At 50.5% G+C, this 20,999-nt stretch overlaps 3 protein-coding genes across 4 annotated transcripts; 2 read left to right on the top strand and 1 right to left on the bottom strand.

The window, feature by feature from the left end:
• Window positions 1-543: 543 nt before the first annotated feature.
• On the top strand, window positions 544-9,032 carry INPP5E (inositol polyphosphate-5-phosphatase E; the record flags this gene model as incomplete). The annotated part of the gene is made up of 10 exons (XM_084272421.1): window positions 544-1,400; window positions 2,987-3,110; window positions 4,266-4,363; window positions 5,006-5,130; window positions 5,268-5,387; window positions 5,785-5,892; window positions 6,779-6,940; window positions 7,507-7,622; window positions 8,081-8,217; window positions 8,900-9,032. 10 exons carry the CDS (start codon window positions 544-546, stop codon window positions 9,030-9,032), a joined length of 1,980 nt encoding a protein of 659 aa, XP_084128547.1.
• Window positions 9,033-10,266: 1,234 nt separating this feature from the next.
• Window positions 10,267-16,820, bottom strand: PMPCA (peptidase, mitochondrial processing subunit alpha; the record flags this gene model as incomplete). The annotated part of the gene is made up of 13 exons (XM_084272418.1): window positions 10,267-11,911; window positions 12,233-12,377; window positions 12,575-12,637; window positions 12,756-12,846; window positions 13,285-13,403; window positions 13,648-13,740; window positions 13,959-14,222; window positions 14,613-14,713; window positions 14,879-14,973; window positions 15,273-15,355; window positions 16,193-16,272; window positions 16,414-16,616; window positions 16,768-16,820. 13 exons carry the CDS (start codon window positions 16,818-16,820, stop codon window positions 11,742-11,744), a joined length of 1,560 nt encoding a protein of 519 aa, XP_084128544.1. The 3' UTR covers window positions 10,267-11,741.
• Window positions 16,821-17,029: 209 nt separating this feature from the next.
• ENTR1 (endosome associated trafficking regulator 1) lies at window positions 17,030-20,979 on the top strand. Of its 2 annotated transcripts, XM_084272608.1 has the most exons (7): window positions 17,030-17,161; window positions 17,249-17,515; window positions 18,284-18,357; window positions 19,043-19,154; window positions 19,758-19,820; window positions 20,281-20,420; window positions 20,818-20,979. In XM_084272608.1, the coding sequence occupies exons 1-7, from the start codon at window positions 17,048-17,050 to the stop codon at window positions 20,909-20,911; spliced, it is 864 nt and encodes a 287-aa protein (XP_084128734.1). In that variant the 5' UTR covers window positions 17,030-17,047; the 3' UTR covers window positions 20,912-20,979. The 2 variants fall into 2 exon arrangements, with proteins under 2 accessions (XP_084128734.1, XP_084128733.1); XM_084272607.1 differs by having other exon boundaries at window positions 17,038-17,515.
• Window positions 20,980-20,999: the final 20 nt, after the last annotated feature.

The raw sequence follows: 20,999 nt of genomic DNA, 5'->3' as shown, positions 1-20,999 counted from the left end.
CCGAGTGCTGCGGGCAGCCCGGGGGCGGCTTGTGCCGGTGCCTCGCAGCGCGGCCGGGGGAACGGGCTGTGGTTTGTGCGGCCCGTTAATCCCTTCCAAGGGAGGCTGGTTCCAGCCGTGGTGGTTGCGGCAGCGATGTCTGCAGCCGCGGTGGTGACCGCAGCAGGGAAGTCACTCCCCCCGCTCTGCTCCTGGAAAGTGTAGAGTACCGTTGGTTTCCTAACAAGGTCACGTTAAGGTTTGAGTTGTTCCTGAGGGATGTCCTCTTGAGGGCTTGCCTTCTCACTAAAGAGCACCTTTCATTCTTACCTGTTTCTCTTGGGGAATTCCAGGTGTCCCAGCTCTTGAAATTTTGCAGACGATGCAGCTGCCTACACATGCACCTGCCCTTCGTTCCCAGCTACAGGATGAGCTGTCTTCAGTTTCCTTGGCTTTCTGGCTTGGTAAAGCTCTGTGAGCCTGCAGGATAAGCTGGGGAAGGAAGCTATGCTGTGAGGAACTTTTTCCTGTGGAGCAGTGTCCATAGCTGGTGCCTGGGGAAGGATGAGTACTCCAAATGGATTGTCACAGCACTTGGGGACGTGTGTCACACAGGGCACGGAGGGTGGAGCAGTACAGGACCTGCATGCTAAGAAAGCTGGCAGAGCAGCAAAGAAGGAGGCTGATGGCAATGGGGTGCTTACCTTTGAAGATCCTCCAAACACAGGCACCACCTTAAGTCAAACCTTAAAGCTTCTGCCAGATGAACTCAAGGGCAATGTGAAAATTAAATCCATCACTCCAAGGCCGCCTCGGAAGCCCCGGCTGGAGCGTGCTGCATCTCTGGATGAGAAAAGCTGGAGGAGGTGGAGGCGGTTTAAAACGAGTCAGGAAAGTCTGACTGATCCCAATGAGACAAGTTCCTCCAACGGTTCTCTGCAGGAAACATCCCTCAGCCCTCCGTTCAGGAGTAGGGCAAGCCCCTGCCAGCAGTGCTGCCAGCAGAATTCCTTGCAGAGTTCCCCAGATGCCTCGGAAGCCGGTCCTGTGGGGAAGAGCAGGGGGAGCACCTCCGACCTGGGGAAACGAGCCTCTGAGCTCTCCAGCGCCTTCGGTGGGCTCCTGCGGGGCAAAGCGTTCGCAGGCGGCAAGCCCCGCCTGGCCCAGATAACCCCAGCTCGACCTCTGCCACCCCTGGAGCTCAACGTGGCCTCTCACACGCTGAGGACAGCTAATAGGATTGACTCAGATTGCATGGATTACCGACATTATTCTCAGCACAGGTTTGGGAGGGTGAGCAGCAGCTTGAGCGATACCAGGCTGCACGGCAACGGGATGGTCTGTGATAACTGCTCCACCGACTCCATGAAATCTACCTTCAGCCTGCTCACTCCCATCCGCTCCAAGGACGTTCGGAGCAGGTATGGCCCTTGGCTTCTCGTGGCAAAGTTTGGGGTGTGTTAGGGGGCAGCCAGCCGCCCTGCAGAACCCTGCTGGGCACAGGCAGGGAACTTCGTCTGACCGGTAAAGCCCAGAAGCTGCTCTGTGGTGTTTAACTTGCTGCAGAGATGGGAAACAGTTTGGAGGTGAAGAGGGGAGCACAGATACTCTGGAAGAAAAGCCCCAAATATTTTAGCTTGAAACTCTCGTGTAGTTCTGTCACAGTCCTATAAGGTGCTGAGGGTCCTGTGTGGATGTTGAGCTTGTTTGGCTTCTGGCAGGACCAAGTTGTGTAGTGAACTGCTTCAGTGTCCCACAGGAGCTCCCCTGCCCCACTTTTCCAGGAATCTCTTAAGGATGAGTGATTCCACTTGGATCTCAGCACTTTCTCCTAGTGTGCCCCTAACCTCTTGCTCTGGTTGCTCATTTGTCTTCGTTCTTAGTTAAATTTAGTTTATCCATTGGAGGGGACTGGGGTGGGCTTATTACTCTGCTTGCTAGTGCATGGATCCTCTCCTTGTGTTGGCTGCAGAGCCTCTACCTGTGAAGACCTGCCAGCACACAGCACAAATGCTGCAGCAAGTGTTAATGGTGATACTGCAGGTCAGGAGCTGTGTGGAGAGGTAAAGGATACCAAGCACTTGGCTAAAGGCTGCACGTTACAGGCACACAACGGTCTGTGAGACCCTGAGGGACAAATCTCATCATTGAACTGTAGAGTTGGGGTCTGTGGTACAGGGGAGAAGAATTCTGAGGTGAAGTACTGTTAGGAACTGGTCACAAAGCCCCAAATACAGATTTTTATGTGTTTCCCATGCAGGGTTTTCTTCCACTTCCCTCTGCAAAACTGTTGAAGTGAGGTGGGCAGCTGGGTTAGGCCAGCGTGTTGCACAGCATTCCCTGACATCATGCTGGCATCATTATTCACAGGGTTTAAGAAAGATTAAAAATGCTTATTCAACTTGCAGTACTCTTGCCAGTGCCCCTTGCTTTTGTAAGCAGCAGGTTCTTTGGAGAGGCAGGTGGTGTGGGGCAGGTCTGTCTCCTTCAGATGGAATGTTCTTTTTGACCACAGGCTCAATAAATAATTTGCAAATGAATTTGATGAGCTGAATTGAAGGAAAAATTAATTTGAATCCTTGGTTAGGAGCAACTTGGTACCAGAACACTGGGAATGGTGAAGCTATTTTTGTGTTTTAAGTAAACTGAACTGCTTCAAGACACTCAAATATCAAACCAATCTCTCCAGTTTGTGTCTGTAGTAAGTACTAGGGGGATTAAAGACTTTGGATAGCTTCAGTCCTCTCATCACAGAGCCTGTGTGGCCTCAGTCTTGCCATCATAATCATGTCCTGGCTTTGAAAACAACGGTTTATCTCAGTAGTTTTCCTTTCATGCACGTGATCCATGAAGTCTCTATAAGGGTTGGAAGTTTAGGCAAGCAAAACAATACATAAATACTAAATGCCATTTGCTTGTGCTAAAGGTATGTTCTGGGCAAGACTCAAGCATTACAAATCAGTATCCAGCTGTCAGGCCATTTCCTTAGATCTCTTTCTGTTCACAGAAGCTATCTGGAAGGCAGCCTTCTGGCAAATGGTGCCTTACTGGGAGCAGAAGAACTTAGCAGGTATTTCCCTGATCGGAATATTGGAATCTTTGTGGCCACCTGGAACATGCAGGGTCAGAAGGTATGTGCATGTCTGTCTCCACAGGGCCTTTGGCAGGGATAACCCCATCTTTATTGCAAGGGCTGGTGTGATGGGGTTTTGTTCTATTCATGAAATGTTTTATGTCCTTTATCAAATTCCAGGGCTCTCTCTTGCACGTTCAGGTTAGTGAGAGAGTCAGGGAAGGCAGCAGGCCTGCCAGCAGCCTCACTCCTCACAGCAGGCATGGGCCCTGATGATATCCTTGTGTTCCTGTCAGGCAGGAAAGTTCCTCATGCTGAGAGGTTTTTGGTAATCACAGTCTCAAAACACAGCAGCCTTGAAGACAGGGGTACAGACTGCCCTGAACCAAGAAAGAACTGTGGGAAGGGATTTGGGAGTGAGTGAACATGTCAAGAACCAGCCATAATCAGTGGTCAACACAGCAGGTGTGCAGATACTTGTAGACATCAGAGGTAAACTAGCAGTGTTTAGCTATAAGATATGCTTATCAGAACCCATTATAATTACTAATTGATCAGCTTGGTGTGACCAGTGTGTGTAACCAATTAGCAGTTCTTAGCTTGCCATGTTTGCAGTAACAAATGTCTCTAATCTGTGTGATTTCACTCAATAAATGGCTTCACCTTCATTCATACCCAACTGTGTGTTGCCCATGGCTGATCTCCACAACAGGGTTCCTCAGATACCAGGTATGAAAACAGTGAGCTTGCTACTGCCACCCTGGTGTGCCATGGCAACTGCTTTACGCTCCGTTGCAGCCAGGGTCAGATGAAGAGGACTGATGATTGATTCTTAGGACATCTCTGATGGAGAGCACAGCCTGGTGCCTGCATCTTTCCATAGCTTAGGGATTTGAGATTGATTCTACCAGGTGTCTGAGAAACTACACTCTGAGCTTGGTACATGTAGGCATCACAGGGAAAGAGAAGCACACGTAACTGGCCCACGTGGCTGAGCGGTGGAGTCTCGGTTACCACTGCAGCAGCAGCAGTTGTAGTCTGCCTTTGTGAAGGAGAATTTTTACTGTTCTCACTTTACCTGATTTTTGAAGCCTGAATTGTTTGTGTATGCTGTGGAACTTGTAGCTTTGCCTGGACTTGCCCTGCACCCTTACAGTCAATCTTTGTTTAATTAACATTGTGCTTTTTCTTTCCGTTTTCTTTTTGATAATAGGAACTTCCAGTGAATCTCGATGACTTCTTACTACCAACAGATCCTGACTATGCCCAGGACATGTATGTCATTGGGGTTCAAGAAGGCTGTCCAGACAGGTAGCAAAAACAATGTAATGAACCATCCTCTTTTCTTGTTAACTAGTTGCTTTGTTTTTAATGAGTCTGGAAATAATCTCCATCCTATTCTCAACAAACTGCCTATTTAATATGTCTGTGAATTCTGTTGCATGAGCACTGGGAAAATGGTTTGTGGAGGAAAATGTCTCAACAATCAGTAAATACAGGACTGAGCCCAGTTGTTAGGGCAGCTGATGGCAATACCCCTGCTTGATTTCAGCAGGCTTGTTCCCCTAGCTCTGAGCCAGCTCAGGGGCTGGCTGTTAGCAATGATGAGCTCACTGATAGTACATCAGTGCAAATTTCCAGTCTGCCTGAGACTGAGCAACATTAAAAGGGCAGGTTGAAGTCAGACTTTGCTTTGGCTTAGGGTGTCTTCCCAGTGAGACTTGCTTTTCCTCAGCTTTCCCAGCTGCTCAGGGCAGTGGCAGGCAGCACGGTGCCTGGGACATCAGCAGCACCAGCCTCCACCGCACCACCGCTTCGGCGGTGGAGGTTTTGCTGACACTTATGTGATGCTCTTTATCAGAGGGATTGCTCTGCTGTCACAATGCTGATCTCCTTTCCTGGTTGTTGTCTCCTGTGCTGTCCTTGTGATCCAGCTGTTGTTCTTTCCTGCAGAAGAGAGTGGGAGATCCGCCTGCAAGAGACGCTGGGCCCCCACTATGTCATGCTCTACTCCGCTGCCCATGGGGTGCTGTACATGTCAGTCTTCATCCGAAGGGACCTCATCTGGTTCTGCTCAGGTGTGTGGCCCAGGGAGGTGGGAGGACCACTGCCATCATGTGTCCTGTCCTTTCTTCAGGGCAGTCTCTTCCCTAACCTTCCTCCTCGCTGTCTCTAGAGGCTCTGCAGTAAGAGCAGCTTCTTTTTCTCCTTCCAGAAGTGGAGTATGCCACGGTGACAACTCGAATCGTATCCCAGATCAAAACCAAGGGAGCTCTAGGAATCTCCTTCACATTTTTTGGGACCTCCTTTCTCTTCATCACCTCCCACTTCACATGTGAGACATTTTATAACCTTGTCAGAAGTGCCCAGATTGTAGGAGGAGGGAGGTTGCTTTACCAGGGTAAAGAAGCTGCAGGGGATAAGGGAGCAGGACAGACTGAAGCCAAAGCTCAGGATTGCTGAGCTGAGAACAATAAGGGAGAGGGGGATTTTTTGGTAACAAACTTACAAAATAATTGTGTTTAGAAAACCCAAAATGAACTCTGCACCATTTTATGCCTTTTCCCACATTTCCTGTCACCATTTTTCAGTCTGTATGCTCCTTGGGTCAGGGTGTTACATTTTACATGTGGAAAACATCTGATGTCCTTTGGAAGCTCCTGTTGCAGCCCCAAATGGTAATTGTATGGAAATGGTGCATCCTTGGTGGTAATGGGATTTCTGTCTTCCAGCTGGGGACAGTAAGGTCAACGAGAGGAAACTGGACTACAATAAAACCATTCAAACCCTTACACTTCCCAAGAACGTTCCGGATACAAACCCCTATCGATCCAGTTCCAGTAAGTGTGAAGCTGTGCTTGTGTGGGAGCCCAGATGAACAGGCTCTGTGCATTGTCTTTCAGCCTGCTCTAAGGAAGAGAGAATGACTGTGCTGATTTGAGGTGGTGTAAAAAGAGACCACAGGTCTTTCTGTCTGGGGCTGGTTACTATTCATGTGGGTGGTGGTTTTTAGGTGGGGCATAATTTTTTTGGATGGGGGGAATTTGAGTGAAAAAGTTGAAATGAAGGGGGAGGAAATTCTAAAGGCATTTCACAGGATGCACTTTTTCTCAGAACAGCAATAAGGATTTTTTTTGCTGTAACTTTTATCAATGTTATGGATGTGTTTTACTTTCCAAGTGTTTTCTAGAACAAGTAGAAATGATGTCAGAACTTAAAAGGAGGAACATCATTTCGATTTGCATATTCACAGGTCAACATATTGACCATTATTGTTTCTAATACTGTTAACAGGACAGCTAGATGTACAGCTAAGCCCTTCTTCCATAAAGCTGCAGTTACTCTTTGTGTTCATACTAAATGTCCTTTAAGTTTGGTCTCTTTTCAATTCTTTTTAGGATTTTTTAAATTTCTCTTCTATTTTCCACTGGGGTTTTGTTACCACATTCTCTGATGGTTGGAGGCAGGGAACAGGCTCAAGTATTATATCTCCTGGTAGTGAAAAGAAAGAATTTATGCCTGTTCCTTGAACATACCTAGCAGCACTCTCAGTAAGCTCTCACTTCAAAAGAATTAAGTGAATTTCATGCTAATGAATATGTAGCTACATCATGTAATTTAATCTTCCTCAAAAGGAGATTCAAGGAATAAAAGTTTGGGGTTTTTTTATTAAATTCCAGACCTTTCCAGGCTGTTCACACTGACACTTCTGGCTTGACTCTGCAGGTGATGTCACAACCCGGTTTGATGAAGTGTTCTGGTTCGGCGACTTCAACTTCCGATTAAACAAGGATCGTGAGACTGTGGATTCCATCCTGAACCAGAACCCACAGACAGATGTGTCCAAGCTACTGGCCTATGACCAGCTCACGAGTGAAATGAGCAGGGGTGAGGGACAGCTGCTTTCCTCCTCAGTCTCCAGGAACAGATACCTTCACACAGAAATAATTACAGCCAAACTCCCCTTTCCTAGAGACCTTTCCTGCTTTCTCTCATTAAGTTCCCCCATTAAAAAAAAAAAAGAAGTCAGCAGGTGTCAAATATGGTGGCAGTCTGTACATGGGACTTTTTGTAGAGGGTTCTGCTACCTATAGTGTAATCTCCCAAGCCCTTTACTGCTCTGTTTCATCTGACTCCCATAAACTGGACATCATTCTGTCACAGTGCCTAGGGCATTTAAAGTTGAATGGCTGCCATTTGTAGAGCATCATGAGGAAGGGAAAGTGCATGAACCAAGGGTTCTTGGCTTCAATAGCCACAGGCTATTCCTATCCTGTGTGAGAACTTGAGCTTGCTCCCTGTCTGGAGCCCAAGCCCAGGTTTTTCTAGTCATGTATGTACGTGGCTCTGGTTTATCACCAGCATTAGTGAAGCAGCATTGAACAAATGCAGAAAGTGTGCCAGGTTCTTAGAGGGGAGGGAGTTGTTCATGCTGTTCTCCCCTTCCCTTCCAGGGTCTATTTTCAAAGGATTCCAAGAGGCTGATATTCATTTCCGCCCTTCCTACAAGTTTGACATAGGGAAGGACAGCTACGACACCACTTCCAAACAAAGGACTCCTTCCTACACGGTAAGGGATGGTTTTGGAGCAGGGTGCTCAAAGGGCTGCTCAGCCTCATGTTTGCCTCCAAGGGGGATGGATTCTCACTAGTGAGAACAAGCTGCCTTCCACAGTTGGTCTGTGTGAGATACAGTCATGCTGAGATCTGTTCCTTAAGGGCAACAGGGCACATGGGACAGGTTTGGAAGAAAGGATGAAGCTGGGAGTGCTGGTAGAGTTTGGCACAGGCTGCTCATCGTGCTGTCTCTGCCTCACCTCCTGTTCCAGTGCCTTCTGCCCTGTGCTCAGGGCTGGGCACAGCCCTGCTGTTGGGATCACACCTGCATTCTTCATGGACGTGTCCCTGCCAGGGACACTTAATTGCACTGATAAACGAGTGGGTTTGTCTCTTGTGAGCCAGTGCTGCTTTGCAGGGTGGCTGTGCAAGGGGAGTTCCCATCAGCCTGTCCTCTCTCCCTGCCTCCCAGGACCGCGTCGTGTTCCGCAGCCGGTACAGAGATGACATCCTTGCTGTCAAGTACTCCTCCTGCCCCGTCATCAGGACCTCCGACCACCGGCCCGTGTTTGCCTTGTTCCGTGTCAAAGTCAGGCCTGGCAGAGACAAGTTAGTACCTCCTTGTGCCTCTCTGTGTGACTGCAGGTGGCTCCAGCCATCCCAAGAGAGTTCCTGAAATAGTCTGTCCCATGCAGTGCCCTGCAGCCCGTTTGGTTTTACCCCACACACGCTGTCAGCGGGCAGAGCAGTAAGAGTGCTTAAACCTTGCACTGACATCTGAAATCCCTCTGCCAGGTCCCTTAATCCTCCTGAGGGAGATAAAGAAAGTCTGTTGCAATTGATTGTAAATCTCTCCTTTATCTGAGATGGGTCTCTCCCTTTTTTCCTGTCAGCATGGACAGCTTTCCCCTTCCATTCCCCTTCCCCTCTTTGGGACCAGTTTTGTTTTCCCTCCCCAGTGGTGGCTGCATTTCTACATAGCTGTATGTCAGTGCAGTGTCTTGAGATCCTCCAAGCTCTTAATGTCCCACTATGGGCTGTTGGAATAGTCAAACTCCTTCAAAAATCTGGTTAAGTCCCTGAAATGTAGTTAGTATTGTGAAAAGCCTTATCTTGTTGCTGTGGAAGAACAATTTTGCTATGGCTGTTTTCTCCCCCATCAGTACCCAAATGGCCCAAGCAAGTAACTCTTAGATTTCTGGCCTTTGTTGTATGAACTAGTTGGGAAATGCTGGGTGAAGCAGCAGGATGTATCTGTGCCCTGATGGAATTGCTTGTGTTTGTATCGTAGCATTCCACTGGCTGCAGGGCAGTTTGACAGAGAACTCTATTTAATTGGAATCAAGAGGAGGATTACAAGGGAGCTTCAGAAACGACAAGAGCAAAAGGACCAAAAATCCAGCAGCATATGTAGCATTTCCTGAGCTGAGAACTCCCCAATGCCTGCGTTAAAGGTGCCAGGAAAGAGGATTTCAGGCCACGACAAACTCCGCAGGGGAATTGTCTGCTTAAGCCCCTCTAGCAGTCGCTGTGGCTTGTGAAGAATGTCTTAAACCTCATCCTGGATTCATCTGCATGAGCTAATCCACGTAGCTCAAGTGCTTTTGCTGAAGAAAATGGAGTCAGTTATTTAGGACATCCATCACAACAGCTGTAACCGGTTTGGGTTTGAGATGCTCTCTCTGGAAGCCACCCAGCACAGCCTTTGGGTTCCACCCCGACTCCAGGCAGGGGACACAGCGGCTGGAATCGGTATGACTGGGGACAGGGACCTAAGCAAAGCCTGCAGGAAGGGGAATGTTGTGTTTGTTTGACCCAGTTAGCTTATGTATGTTGTGGGATTGGGTTTTCTTCTCCTCATGTGTAGCCAAACGTACAGTTTTCTGTCAAATGTGTTAACAGGGATCAGTTGGGGGCTTGGGAGGTTTGGTGTGAGGATGGTGCTCCCACGTTGGGCTTCTCTGGTCCTCTACAGCACGATCTGGGTGAATGTACTACTGTACACTGGAAGTGTAGAAACATTGCCTTTCAATTACCATTCCATAGGCCTTCTGTTGCTAAGGGGGTACATACCAGTGTCTCACACCACATATTTGGCTGCTCAGACTGCTTGAAGCAACCCCTGAACTCCCTTGCTTTCCTGGGGAGCAATGAAACATTCTTTACCTGCCTTCAGCAGCCAGGCACTCGGGCTGTGAGTCCAGTCCGAGTGCAGTGACTGTGTGATGCTTCACCAAAGCCATGAGGGAAAACAGTTCCATTACCTCTGATGACCCTTCATTCCTTTTGGGTTTATTTTTCCAATTCAGCCAACGGTGAGTAACGTGATTCTTGAACTAGTGTTGGCTTAAGGCTAAAACAGGGACCAGTATGGCACTGGTAAAATGTGAAATACAGCTAATATTTAAAAACTCTTCATGGGCACAGATCAGCTGGATCTTTCATCACCTTAGGGCATAAAACACCATGCAAACAACTCTGAGGAAGTGCTGCTAACTATGCAACCTGTCCAAGACAGAGCTTCTCTTCTGCGGTACACAAGTTTATGGCACTGACCTGTCTGTAGCCATCAGGTATTTGGATTTCCTTTCTTTTGAAAGGAATAAAAATAAATTAATGCAATACCTTACATGAGAGCCAGCTTTTATTGCAGGGGGGTCAGAACTGGAGTTCTTTGTGTGATGTGTGCTAACTGCTTGGGTGACCTGAGCCATTTGTCTTTAGCTGGAAAAAGATATTTCTTTGGACTCATTTGCATTGAGCACAGCATGTTTCAAAACCCAGGTAATGAATTTCAGAACTATTTGCTCCAGTAACTTAGAGGTCTCTTTATTTTCTTACAAACATACACAACAACTGACCCGAACTTCCCTACTGTGGGTTCCACGAGAAGCAACGCGACGTTTTCTTGGAGTTGCAGGGGGAAGGTGTGGGGATAAAGCAGGTAACAGCTGCCTCTCAGTGTTCTGCTCCCAGTCTGACTGCTCCTTAGGACACACAGCTACCAGTGAAGGGCTGTGCTGCAGCTGTCTACATTTCCAAGCCCCTGAGTTAGGGGATTGTGTAAATCAAGTGGTTTACTCCTTTCTTTTAGGTCTCCATTCCTTCAGCGTGTCAAGTGCACTGCACTTGGCTTCATGTCTTCCTGTAACGTGGTGTCAATCACTCTCAGGGTATCTGAGCTCTCTAAATGTGCTGTTTTGTTGATCTTGACTCTGAGCTGAGTGATGTATCAGCTGAGACAGTTAAGTCATCTTTTTGCACGGCCCTGAGTTCATCTGAGTGACAATGAAGAGCAGGTCCAAGTTTAAGGTGTACCAGCAGCAACTCCTTTAATAATTCTCTGATTAGATACCAACTCTGGTGTAACACAACTTCTGTTCTTTAGCATAGTTCACTTGGAAGTGAAAAACCTGAAGAACAGCATCACTTTCATTCCAGAGCAAGTGTCCATGTACGCACAGCATCGCTCGAGTCCACAGACAGTTACGCCATAGGTCTGCTCTGAGCTCCAGCAAGATTAGGAAGTGATTTCCAGACACGTGCCTTCTAGTAGTACTCCAGAGGGTAAGTTACACTGAAGTGGATTCATGATGCTTCTAACAAAGCCTGGACTGTGGGAAACTTGTTTCCTGGCTTCATAGGGGTAGTAACCAGTATTTCCCTAATTACCTTTGGCAAAGCCTTTGTTCACCTTGGTAACAGCTATAAACATTCTTTGAATTCAGATACAAGCTGAGCTCTTTATGGTGCCACAGCATTCCTCAAGAAGGGCACACACCAGGGCCTCCTGCTATGATTAGGTGTAACACAGAGCACTGACTTACTCGAGGTGTAGCGAGCAATCTTCTGGCTTGCTGGTTCTCCCCAGCACCAAGAGAAGGCTGCATACACCCAGCTTGTAACCTTCTCAGAGGTGGAGGTACTCCAGAGTGGGCCTTCAAACCCAACATAACGAGCTCTTCACAGTCCAGTGTTCTGAAGCAGCTTTGTTCAGCTGTAGCACAGCTCCACGTGTGCACAGTTTGCCTGGGAAGATGGGAGGGGAGGGCTTGCAGCAGTATGATAACCTCAGAAACTTATGAAAAAAAGGAAAGCAGCAAGTCTGTCAGGGGTGTGTGGGCTGCACTGCTCTATCGGAAGAGCCGGTACACCCGAGGGAGTCGCCCATCCTTACTGGAAAGGGCTGCCTGGATGTGTTCATACGTGGGCAGATCTGTCAAGTCACCCAGCGCAGCCACAGCTGGTTTCTTATGAAGCATCTTAGTGACCACTCTCTTGATGTCAGTGGGTTTCACCTGACCTGCAGAAAAGAAAGAAAAACCCCAACCCAGAGTTGTGACATCTACATTTGAACTAGCACAAGGCAGCTTTATGATGATGCTGAGTCAAACCCCATGCTCAGAAAACCAATCACTAACTGAAGCCCTTCTCTTCCTGGCTTCTATTTTCCTTCCTTCTGCCAAAAAGCAGCACTGCACTAGCTTGCAGGCACCTGAGATGGGTGTGAAGGAGATCCCTGTGTTATTTATGCCCCTGGGTTTTCTACGGCAGTTCATCTGTGCTACAAAAACACTCTGTGCCCACAGTTCAGTCATGGCAAGGGAGAGCAGCATCTACTCACTGATGAGGTCGCAGAGCTCGTGAGGCAGCTTCCTCATGTTTGTTGCCAGCACTTGCCTTCCCACATCTTCGAAGATAACTGGCCGGGACTCCAGGTTCATCATGAGCATGGACTTCAGCTGCGTCTTGGCTCGCTCCAGTTCCACCTGCAAACAGAAACACGTTAAACAAAAGACCCCACCAAAGCCTGGCCACTGCTCTCTGCAAGACACTTCAGCGTTCTGCAAACACCTTTGTGAAGGTGTTGCTGAAGTTACTCTATTCTCTTACAGAAACAGGTAACAAACTCATCCTAGCAAGGCCAGAACAATGCATTATTTCAGCTCAAAGAGGGGCTGCCGACCTCGCCTACTGCTCCTGCCATCAGAATGAACTCTCTTGTGATGATTTCCACCATCTCTCGGACCTAGGAAAGGCAGAGAATGTGAAAGGAGGTTAGAACAACACTGCTTCTGGTAACGTGAGTGGTAACAAGTGATGTGATTGGTTTTGAAGGGCAGCTGGCTGCACACAGGACCAGTTACCTGCTTTGGATCCGCACTGGCGTGTATACAGAGGAGACCGGTGTCCTCGTAACTGTGGTGGTAGGAGGTTGCGTTGTACATCCAGTGGTGCCTGTGAGTATCCAAACAGCATTTATAAATCTAATAAACAAGACTTTAAATGGAAAAAACAAACACACATAGACAGTGAGTCCCCTCCTAGGGCTTTATCAGGCTTCTGAGCTGTGCCAGTGAGAATCCTCAATCCCCACCTCTGCCAATTCCTACTTCCTTCCCTTCACTCCCATCCCAAACCCAGAGCACCTCCTGCCCATTCTGTTAATATCCCCCCATCCAAGGATGGGTTGGGAGGGAGCAGGAAGGCAGGATTCCTGGTCACTTCTGCCCTTTACTTTCCCCCTCTCCAAATCCCCACTGACAAATCAGTCCCATGTGTTTCAAGCAGAAGCTGATATAAAACCTGGAAGTGTTTGCTTGCAAAAGGTGAAGCCTTCCACATGAACCTGCTGGAGAAGTGTCTGCCATCCCTTAAAGAGAACAGCCAACCAACCTGTTGAGCACGTTGAGATACAGTCGGGTGAACATGCCCTTGCCGGGACCTCCAGCTGAGAAAGAGCCACCACCTCCCATCATCATGTTTAGTACAGCAAAGGGAATGAAGTCTTCCTCCTGAATTCCAACAAGAAGGTCAGCTAATAACAGAGCTCTCAAGGGTCTGGGATGAGTAAAGAAGGAGGAGAGCCAGAAGTATGGCACAAGGAGAGCATAAAGGTCAGTGCCTTCATCAAACTGTTGGTGAAATAGCTGTACGTGTGACATCAGCAAGAGCACCAGTGTTTATGTGAGGAGACAGTATTCTGGGATTTGTCAAGAGCAGGGCACCCAAACCAAAGGATTTTAGGTTTATACTTACTAAAAACGAGCAGCTTTCTAAGCCAATCATGATGTGGGTAAGCTCTGGGATGGGTGTAGGCCCCAGACTCACGTCTGACATATCTTTTTCAACCTGTGGGAAGGGCAGACAAATTATTAGGGCCAATCTTCACCTCTGTTGTATCCACACATCACCAATCTGTCACCCCAACAACAGCTGTCACTGTTGGCTCACAGTCACAAACAGCATATAACTTAAGAAAACAAAGCTTGTAGAGAAATCAGCTCAAATCCAAATCTGCACCTCAGAGAGAGGAGGAGGCACGATGCCACCTCCAACCTTCCTTTTACCTTGACAATGCCTCCTGTGTACTGAGCCACAGATCTGTCCACGTCCTTGGTCTGGCCCCTGCCCCACACAGGCTCCACTCCAAGCAGGTATTTCTTGGCACACTCCACTAACCGCTCGTGCTCGATCCCCACCCCGGCCAGCACCATCCTGTCTGGGGTGTAGTAGTTGCACAGGTAGGAATGCAGGACTTCCCGGTCAATTTTGTCAGTGTTTTCCACTGGGCAGAACCTGTTCAGTCCCACTGTGTTTTCTCTGTAGGCTGCCTAAAAGGACAGAGGTGTGTTAAAGGAACAAAGGTGACTTCACCCCCCTCCATCTAAACCTCCTCTGGTTTAGAATTGGGACGACCCATTTGAGAAAGGCTGAGGATAATTGAGCATTGAGTTGTGTCAGTGTAACTTAAAAGTGTCACCCATGTCTGAAAATAAGCTAGAGATGGTTTTAGTTTAGGTTAAAATCTTCCTCTGTGTAGAGTGCAGGATTTCAGAGCAGACAGACAGGAGAATTCTCCCTCTGCTGCTGAAATCTAATTGAATAACAGAAAAATCTGGGTTCAGAATAGTCTAAAATCAGCCCTGAGGCTGTGGGGAACACTGAGGAAGCCAACGCAGCGTGGCTCATGCAGGGGGCTGCAGGCAAGGTGGGTGCTTTACCGCGTGGATCATCTCTGTGAGCAGAGGCTCTGGGTCAGGCCTCATGTTCAAGTCTTCAAGCTCGAATCGTATCGCTGAGCGGGTCATCTCGATTTCTTCATCTGTAATAAGGGGAAAAGCAAGAGATCACCAACCCCACACACCCAAAATACCCCACTGGTACATGGTAACTTCTTGATGAGCACGATCTAACGAAGAATTCTCAAATCTAAGGGCAAGTCATGTGCCAGGAGTCTCCTTTGAGACAGAAACTCGTGTTCCCAGACCTGATAGCCTGGGCTGTAGTGCTACATCAGCCAGCAAGTTGACCACCGTGTCCAGGCCTTTGGTGTCAGCAGAAACAGCATACATGATGGTGTCCCTGCAACACAGAGGGGTTCTGCATTGAGAAGTCACATCTATGGTTGTTCAGCTGAATCTGCTTGAATACTATTATCATTCAACTTTCAATCATTAAGCTACCAAAAGGAAACGGAACTGACTTTCATAACCCTTTCAAGGTTCACTTTTATAGCTTCTCAGCACTTGCCACAAATTAATTTCTGCTGCTTAGAAGCAAAAAGTGGCTTTTAATGTCACACCCCCCGAAAAAGCAACTCAGACTGCTGTCAGTGTTAGAGCCACAGGGGCAGAGAGCACAGAGGAAGAGTGTCATCGTACCTCGACGCCTGGCAGTCACAAATGCCCCCGTGCTTTTCTAAGGTGAGGAGAATTTCATCTTTGCTGGCAAACTGAGCTGTGGACTAAGAAGATACCAGTGTCATTAATTAGCAACACAGTAACTGTTTATAACCCTTCAGAACAGCCCACAACAGGCACCACCTCCTGCATTAACTCACAGAGTCTGCTCCATACTAACCTTGGAGAGTTAAAAACTGATGCCAAGCACAGGACTTGCCCAGGAATGCCATCACTGGCTATGTACATGGATCAGCCCCACAGCACCCCTGTGAGCAGCCTGTCCCCCCCTCGGCCGCGCTCCCCCCGCTTGCTCCAAGCTCTGTGGATTCAGCCCGTCCCATGACCCGTGTCCAGATCTGGGGCCCCCAATACAAGAAGGATGTGGAACTGTTGGAGAGGGTTCAGAGGAGCCACAAGGATGATTAGAGGGCTGGAGCACCTGCCCTACAAAGAGAGGCTGAGGGAGCTGGGCTGGTTCAGCCTGGAGAAGAGAAGGCTGTGGGGGGACCTCACTGCAGCCTTCCAGTACCTGAAGGGAGCTTATAAGCAGGAGGGGAATCAACTTTTTAAAAGAGCAGGTAATGACAGGACAAGGGGGAATGGATTAAAGCTAAAGGAGGGAAGGTTTAGATTAGATATTAGGGGAAAGTTTTTTACAGAGAGAGTGGTGAGGGGCTGGAACAGGCTGCCCAGAGAGGGGGTGGGTGCCCCACCCCTGGGGATGTTCCAGGCCAGGTTGGATGAGGCCCTGGGCAACCTTGTGTAGCTCCAGGCCTGGAGGTTGGTGGCCCTGCCTGTGGCAGGGGGTTGGAGCTCTGTGACCCTTGGGGTCCCTCCCAGCCCAGACCATTCTATGATTCTATGGAGGCCCCGTGGCCGCGTTGGGTCAGGGTACTCACGGAGAAGGCCAGCTTTTCCAGGAAGTGCGAGATGCCACTGAGGTGTTTCGCCTCGTGCCTTGACCCCGAGTTGACAAGAACTGCAGAGAAGAAGAGACAGGCCCGGCTCTGACCCTCCTGCTCCTCTGGGCACCTGGGGAAGGCGAAGCACCCACCACAGCCCCTGCCACGCCGGGCACGGCCTGGTACCCCCCCCCCCCTGCCCCGGGCCCTCCACTCACGGCCCACGGTGCAGAACTGCCCGAATTTGTTCTGGGAGGCGACGCGCAGCCCGTTCTCCAGCGTCGTCACCCGCGTCTCGAAGCGTTCCCGGCCCTCGGCCGCCGCGAACACCGCCTTGGGCACGCCGGGCAGCGGGCAGGTCAGCGACACGCTGGGGTAGGCGGCGCCGCCGCTGTAGTGCCGCCCGGCCGCCAGCCCGCACCTGCGGGGCAGCGGGAGCCGCCGTCAGCGAGGCCGGGAGCCCCCGCTGCACATCCCCCGCGGCCGGGGCCGGACGCTGCGTCCCCTCCATCCCTCCCTCCCGCCATTCCCGTTCCCCCGCGGCTGGCGGGGGGGGGGGGGGGGGCGCTCACCGCCGGGCCGAGCCCGCCGCACCCCGCCTCAGCCACGCCATGGCCGCCGCCATCTTGCCGTCACCCGGTGCGAGGGCAGAAGGCGCCGCGCAGCCGCGGTGACCCCGGGGAAAGGGGCGTGGTTGAGCTCCCGAAGGGGCGGGGCTCAGGCGAGGCCGCGATTGGGTGAGGGTGTACCGGGCTCTCTCGCTAATTGGTCCGTTCTGGAGGGGGGGCGGGACCTCGCTGAGATCAGCTCCCGCCATCCGCGGCTGCCCGGGTTACGGTGGGGGCCGCGGCGATGGCGGCGGGGGAGCTGCCGGCCGCGGGCCCGGCCGAGCCCAACCCGTTCTCCTTCCACGAGTTCGTCCGCAGCAAGGCCCGGAGCGGTGAGGAGGTGGGCGGCGCCCGGCAGGTAGGGCCGGGGCGGAGTGGCGGCCGGTCCCCGCCGCGCCGAGGTGCCCGTCCCGCCCCAGCCCCTCTGCCGCTCTCTCCCGCGCAGGCGGCGCCGCCCGGCCCGAGCCTCGGCCCTCGCTTACTCCCGGAGCCGCCGCCGCCCGCGGGGGCGGAGGACGAGGAGGAATGGAGCGGGACCTACCGGCCCTCGGCCGTGGAGCAGGCCCATCGCGCCGCCGCGGGCTCGCCTTCCGCCGGCTCCTTCTTTTACGGGGCCGCGGGGCTGGCAGGCGGCGGGGACCCGAGCGCAGCCTCCCTCGGAGCGGCCCCGGGGCCGGGCTTCCAGCCCCTGCGGCAGCCCAGCTACGAGGAGGTGAGCGCCCGGCCGGCCTCTCGGGGCGGCGGGTTCTGTCCGTGCGCCCTGGGCCGCGCGGCGATCGGGGCCTTAGGGCGCCGGGCGGCTGCAGGAGCTGCAGGCCGGGGCTGCCCCGCGCCTGGCAGCGCGTTGTTAGAGGTGCCTGCGGGGCAGCAGCAGCCTGACGCTGCTCCCCAGGTGTGGCACCTTGGCTGTCCTGCGGCTCTCGCTGTGACCCGGGGTGGCTTCCTCACGCCTTTCCCTTTGAGGGCAGCATTGGATAGACCCCAATGGAATGGCGTGAAACTGTGCCAGGAGAGGTTTAGGCTGGGTGTGAGGGAGCAGCTCTGTACTGAGAGGGGGGTCGGGTGCTGGCACAGGCTCCCCAGGGAAAGGGTCACAGCCCGGAGCTGGGCTGAGGGCGGGAAGCATCTGGATGATGTCCTCAGTCTCAAGGTCTGGCTCAGCTGGGCCTGTGTGGATCCAGGAGTTGGGCTTGGTGGTCCTTATGGGTCCATCCCAGCTCAGGACATTCTGTGGTTCAGTGATTCTGTGATTTGTCACATCTGCACGGGCTGCCTGGTGCCACGTTTCTGCACCCCACAGGGTGAGTGAAGTGGTTTCAGGAGGGGAAAGCTAGGTGCCAGAGCAAGCTGGAATGTAAGGGGAAAGCACGAGGCTTTCCAGCACCAGAGTTAAAGCTGAATATCTCTTGTACTGGTCCTGGAGTGCTGATAGTGATGCAAAACCACCCCCTCCTTTCTAATGAGAATTTTTATCTTTTAGCTGAAAGAAGAGAATGCCAGTTTGAGAAGCAAGATCGATAAGCTTCAGACTTTCTCTGAAACTCAAGCGGACAAGTGCGTAAGCCACAGTGTGGGGCAAAGTAACCACGTAAGCAAGGAGTTGTCTTAGAAGTGGTGCTCACTGGAAAGAGTCAACGTCTTTAAAGAAGAAAAATGTAGTTGAAATCTATGCTATTTATTAAAAAGCTTTAACAAACCTGGTTTTCTTATTGAAAAAGGCTTGGAAAGTAAGTAGCAAGCTGGCATCTGATGAGTGTGTTTGTGTGGCTTAGGCTTGATGTGGTTTAGGTGGTTAGTGAAAAGGAGGGTTGGGCTTGACAGGATCCATTTCATAAAGATTCAGATTAACAGAATGACAAATCTTCCTCCTTTTGAAGCAAGAAAAGCATTGTTATTTTTTTCTGGTGAGCAACTCACTATTGGAAGAGTTGATTTTCCTGAGTTTAAACAACCTGGTGACTGATTGAAGCTGGCAATGTCTTGAGTTCCCTTCTGAATCCTCTGCACTCTGCTGCTCCGTGCAGTGAGGCAGCCAGTACTTCCAAGGTGATGGGGTAACTGTTTCAGAATTGCCCTTCTCTTGTCTGCTAGCAAACTGCAATGTTTTCTGTACAGCCTTTAGTGCTAATGGATGTTGAACAAAGAACCCCCCTGAGCCACAGCCTAGAAGTGTACTCTGTGGGAAAACGTGTGTGCAATGTTCTGAGTGCTTGCTGAACATTGTCTCCTGTGTTTTAAGGATGAGGAGGCTCGAAAGAAAGCTTGAGGAAAACAAACTGAAAGAGGAAAAAGAAGCACAGGATTTAGAAGCAATGGTGCAGCACGTGGAACAGAATCTCCAGCTGATGACTGTAAGTGTCTGTGTGTGCTGTAGCAGCAGAAACTTGTTGCGGTTTGTTCAGTTCTGCTCCTTTTCCTTCCTTCTCAGGAGGGTGAAGGAAGCTGAGGTGATTGCTTCACCTGTGTGAGCACTAAACAGCTTCTGATCTGGGTTTGGTTTCTTCCTGTATCACAAGACTGTGTCCCAGTCCAGAACTCCTTTCCTTGCCTAACACGGGAGGGCTTTGCAGAAATACCAGGCTTGGGTTCATCAGCCCCTTCAAGCGCTTTTTGCAGCCTCCTGAAAACACCTCTATGAACTAAAGGCTGGTTTTCATGCTTGCTGCTTATACCAAGTAGGTTTTCCTCTTGTCCACAAACAAAATTTAATGGCTGGAGGTGCTGGGCAGTGCTGGAAGACAGCAGAAAGGAAAAACAGGGAGGAGGGAAAGCAGCTGATGAGATGTGTCTGGGGGCACAATCCCTGACTCCTAAAGCACTCGGAACACAAGGTGGTGTCACACAAACTGTATCACCTCAAGTTCTGTGCTGGAATTGTGCGTTCCTGTGTAGCTCAAGCTGCCTGCTGTGTCCTGAGCACTGCTGTGGTATAAATGACCTTCCTTCTATTTCAGAAACGGGCGGTTAAAGCAGAAAACAGTGCTGCCAAACTGAAACAGGAAAATGCATTACTTCAGGTATGAAGCAGCGTCCTTAAAGCCCTGCTGAATGTTCTGGGGGGGAAAGCATTCACCTTGAAATCAAGTCTATAAAAAGGATGTTGAAAAATTCTAAGTACACCTCACTTTTCCTAGTGAATGCTGTAGAAACCAGACTGTTAACTTCATCTGTAGGATGTGTGGTACTTAATTTTCCTGCAGTTTCATGTGATGTTCGAATGCTGTTTGGTATCTGGGGCCTCTGAAAGCTGTAACGTGGCAGGGCAGAGGGGTGTTTGGCTGTACAAGGGGCCTGACAGTGCTGTGTGTGTCTTCACTTTTAACAGAGGCTGCTACGTTGTCGCTCTCGGTCAGAGACCTCTCCCCAGAGCTGGGAAGATGTTCTCTCTAGGCCACCTGCTTACAGAGCTACCTTTAACTGCACAGCTACATTTGTGTGGTTATTCCCACGTGAAGCTTTCCTCTGCTTCCTGCCTAGGTGCAGCTGCAGAGTTACAAGACAGAGAACGAGGCCCTGAGGCTGGGCCAGTCGGCCAGCCTGGCCGCGGTGAAGCAGAACGCAGACCTCGCCTTACAGAACCTGCGCACGGTTATAACCAACTCCCGGGCTTCAATCCAGTGAGTGGCTTTGAGGGGACTCTCCTGACACTGTCTCAACACTGGGGGCACAGCTCCATGGCCACAGGAGGGTGTTTTCAGGGTTGAAACTCAGGCTCTATGTGAGATCAGCCCCTCCGTGCTCTCGCTTTACCTACCCTGTGTTTTCCTCTGAGTTTAGGTAAGAAATATAACTAGAATGTGAGTCTGATTTTCATAACTTAATGTACAAACATTATACTTAGACTCTCTAAGGCTCTTATGCTCCAAGAAGCGAAGCCTTTGGTGCAGCTGCTCTGCTGCTTGAAGCTGCGCCTGGTTTGGTAACCACCGCCAAAGCTGCTCCCCACCGCCCGGCTGCTCTGCCCTCTCCCCCCAGCCTCACCTCACCTAACACTGTCCCTCTCCCACCTTGCAGGCAGCTGGTGTCCGGAGCCGAATCACTGCAGCTGGTCGCTGATCTCCTCAAATCAATAGACAGAATCTCTGAGGTGTCAGAGGACGGACAGTGATGCTGCGAACCAGCCTCAGACCCTTTGCTTCCCTGCAGCAATCCTTACTTAAACCTTAGTTTCCTATACTCAGCCTCCGTACGATGTG

Source organism: Gallinula chloropus (genome assembly GCF_964237585.1).
Source record: "Gallinula chloropus genome assembly, chromosome: 18".
NCBI classification, from domain to species: domain Eukaryota; kingdom Metazoa; phylum Chordata; class Aves; order Gruiformes; family Rallidae; genus Gallinula; species Gallinula chloropus.
This window is presented reverse-complemented; position numbering and strand designations above follow the sequence as displayed.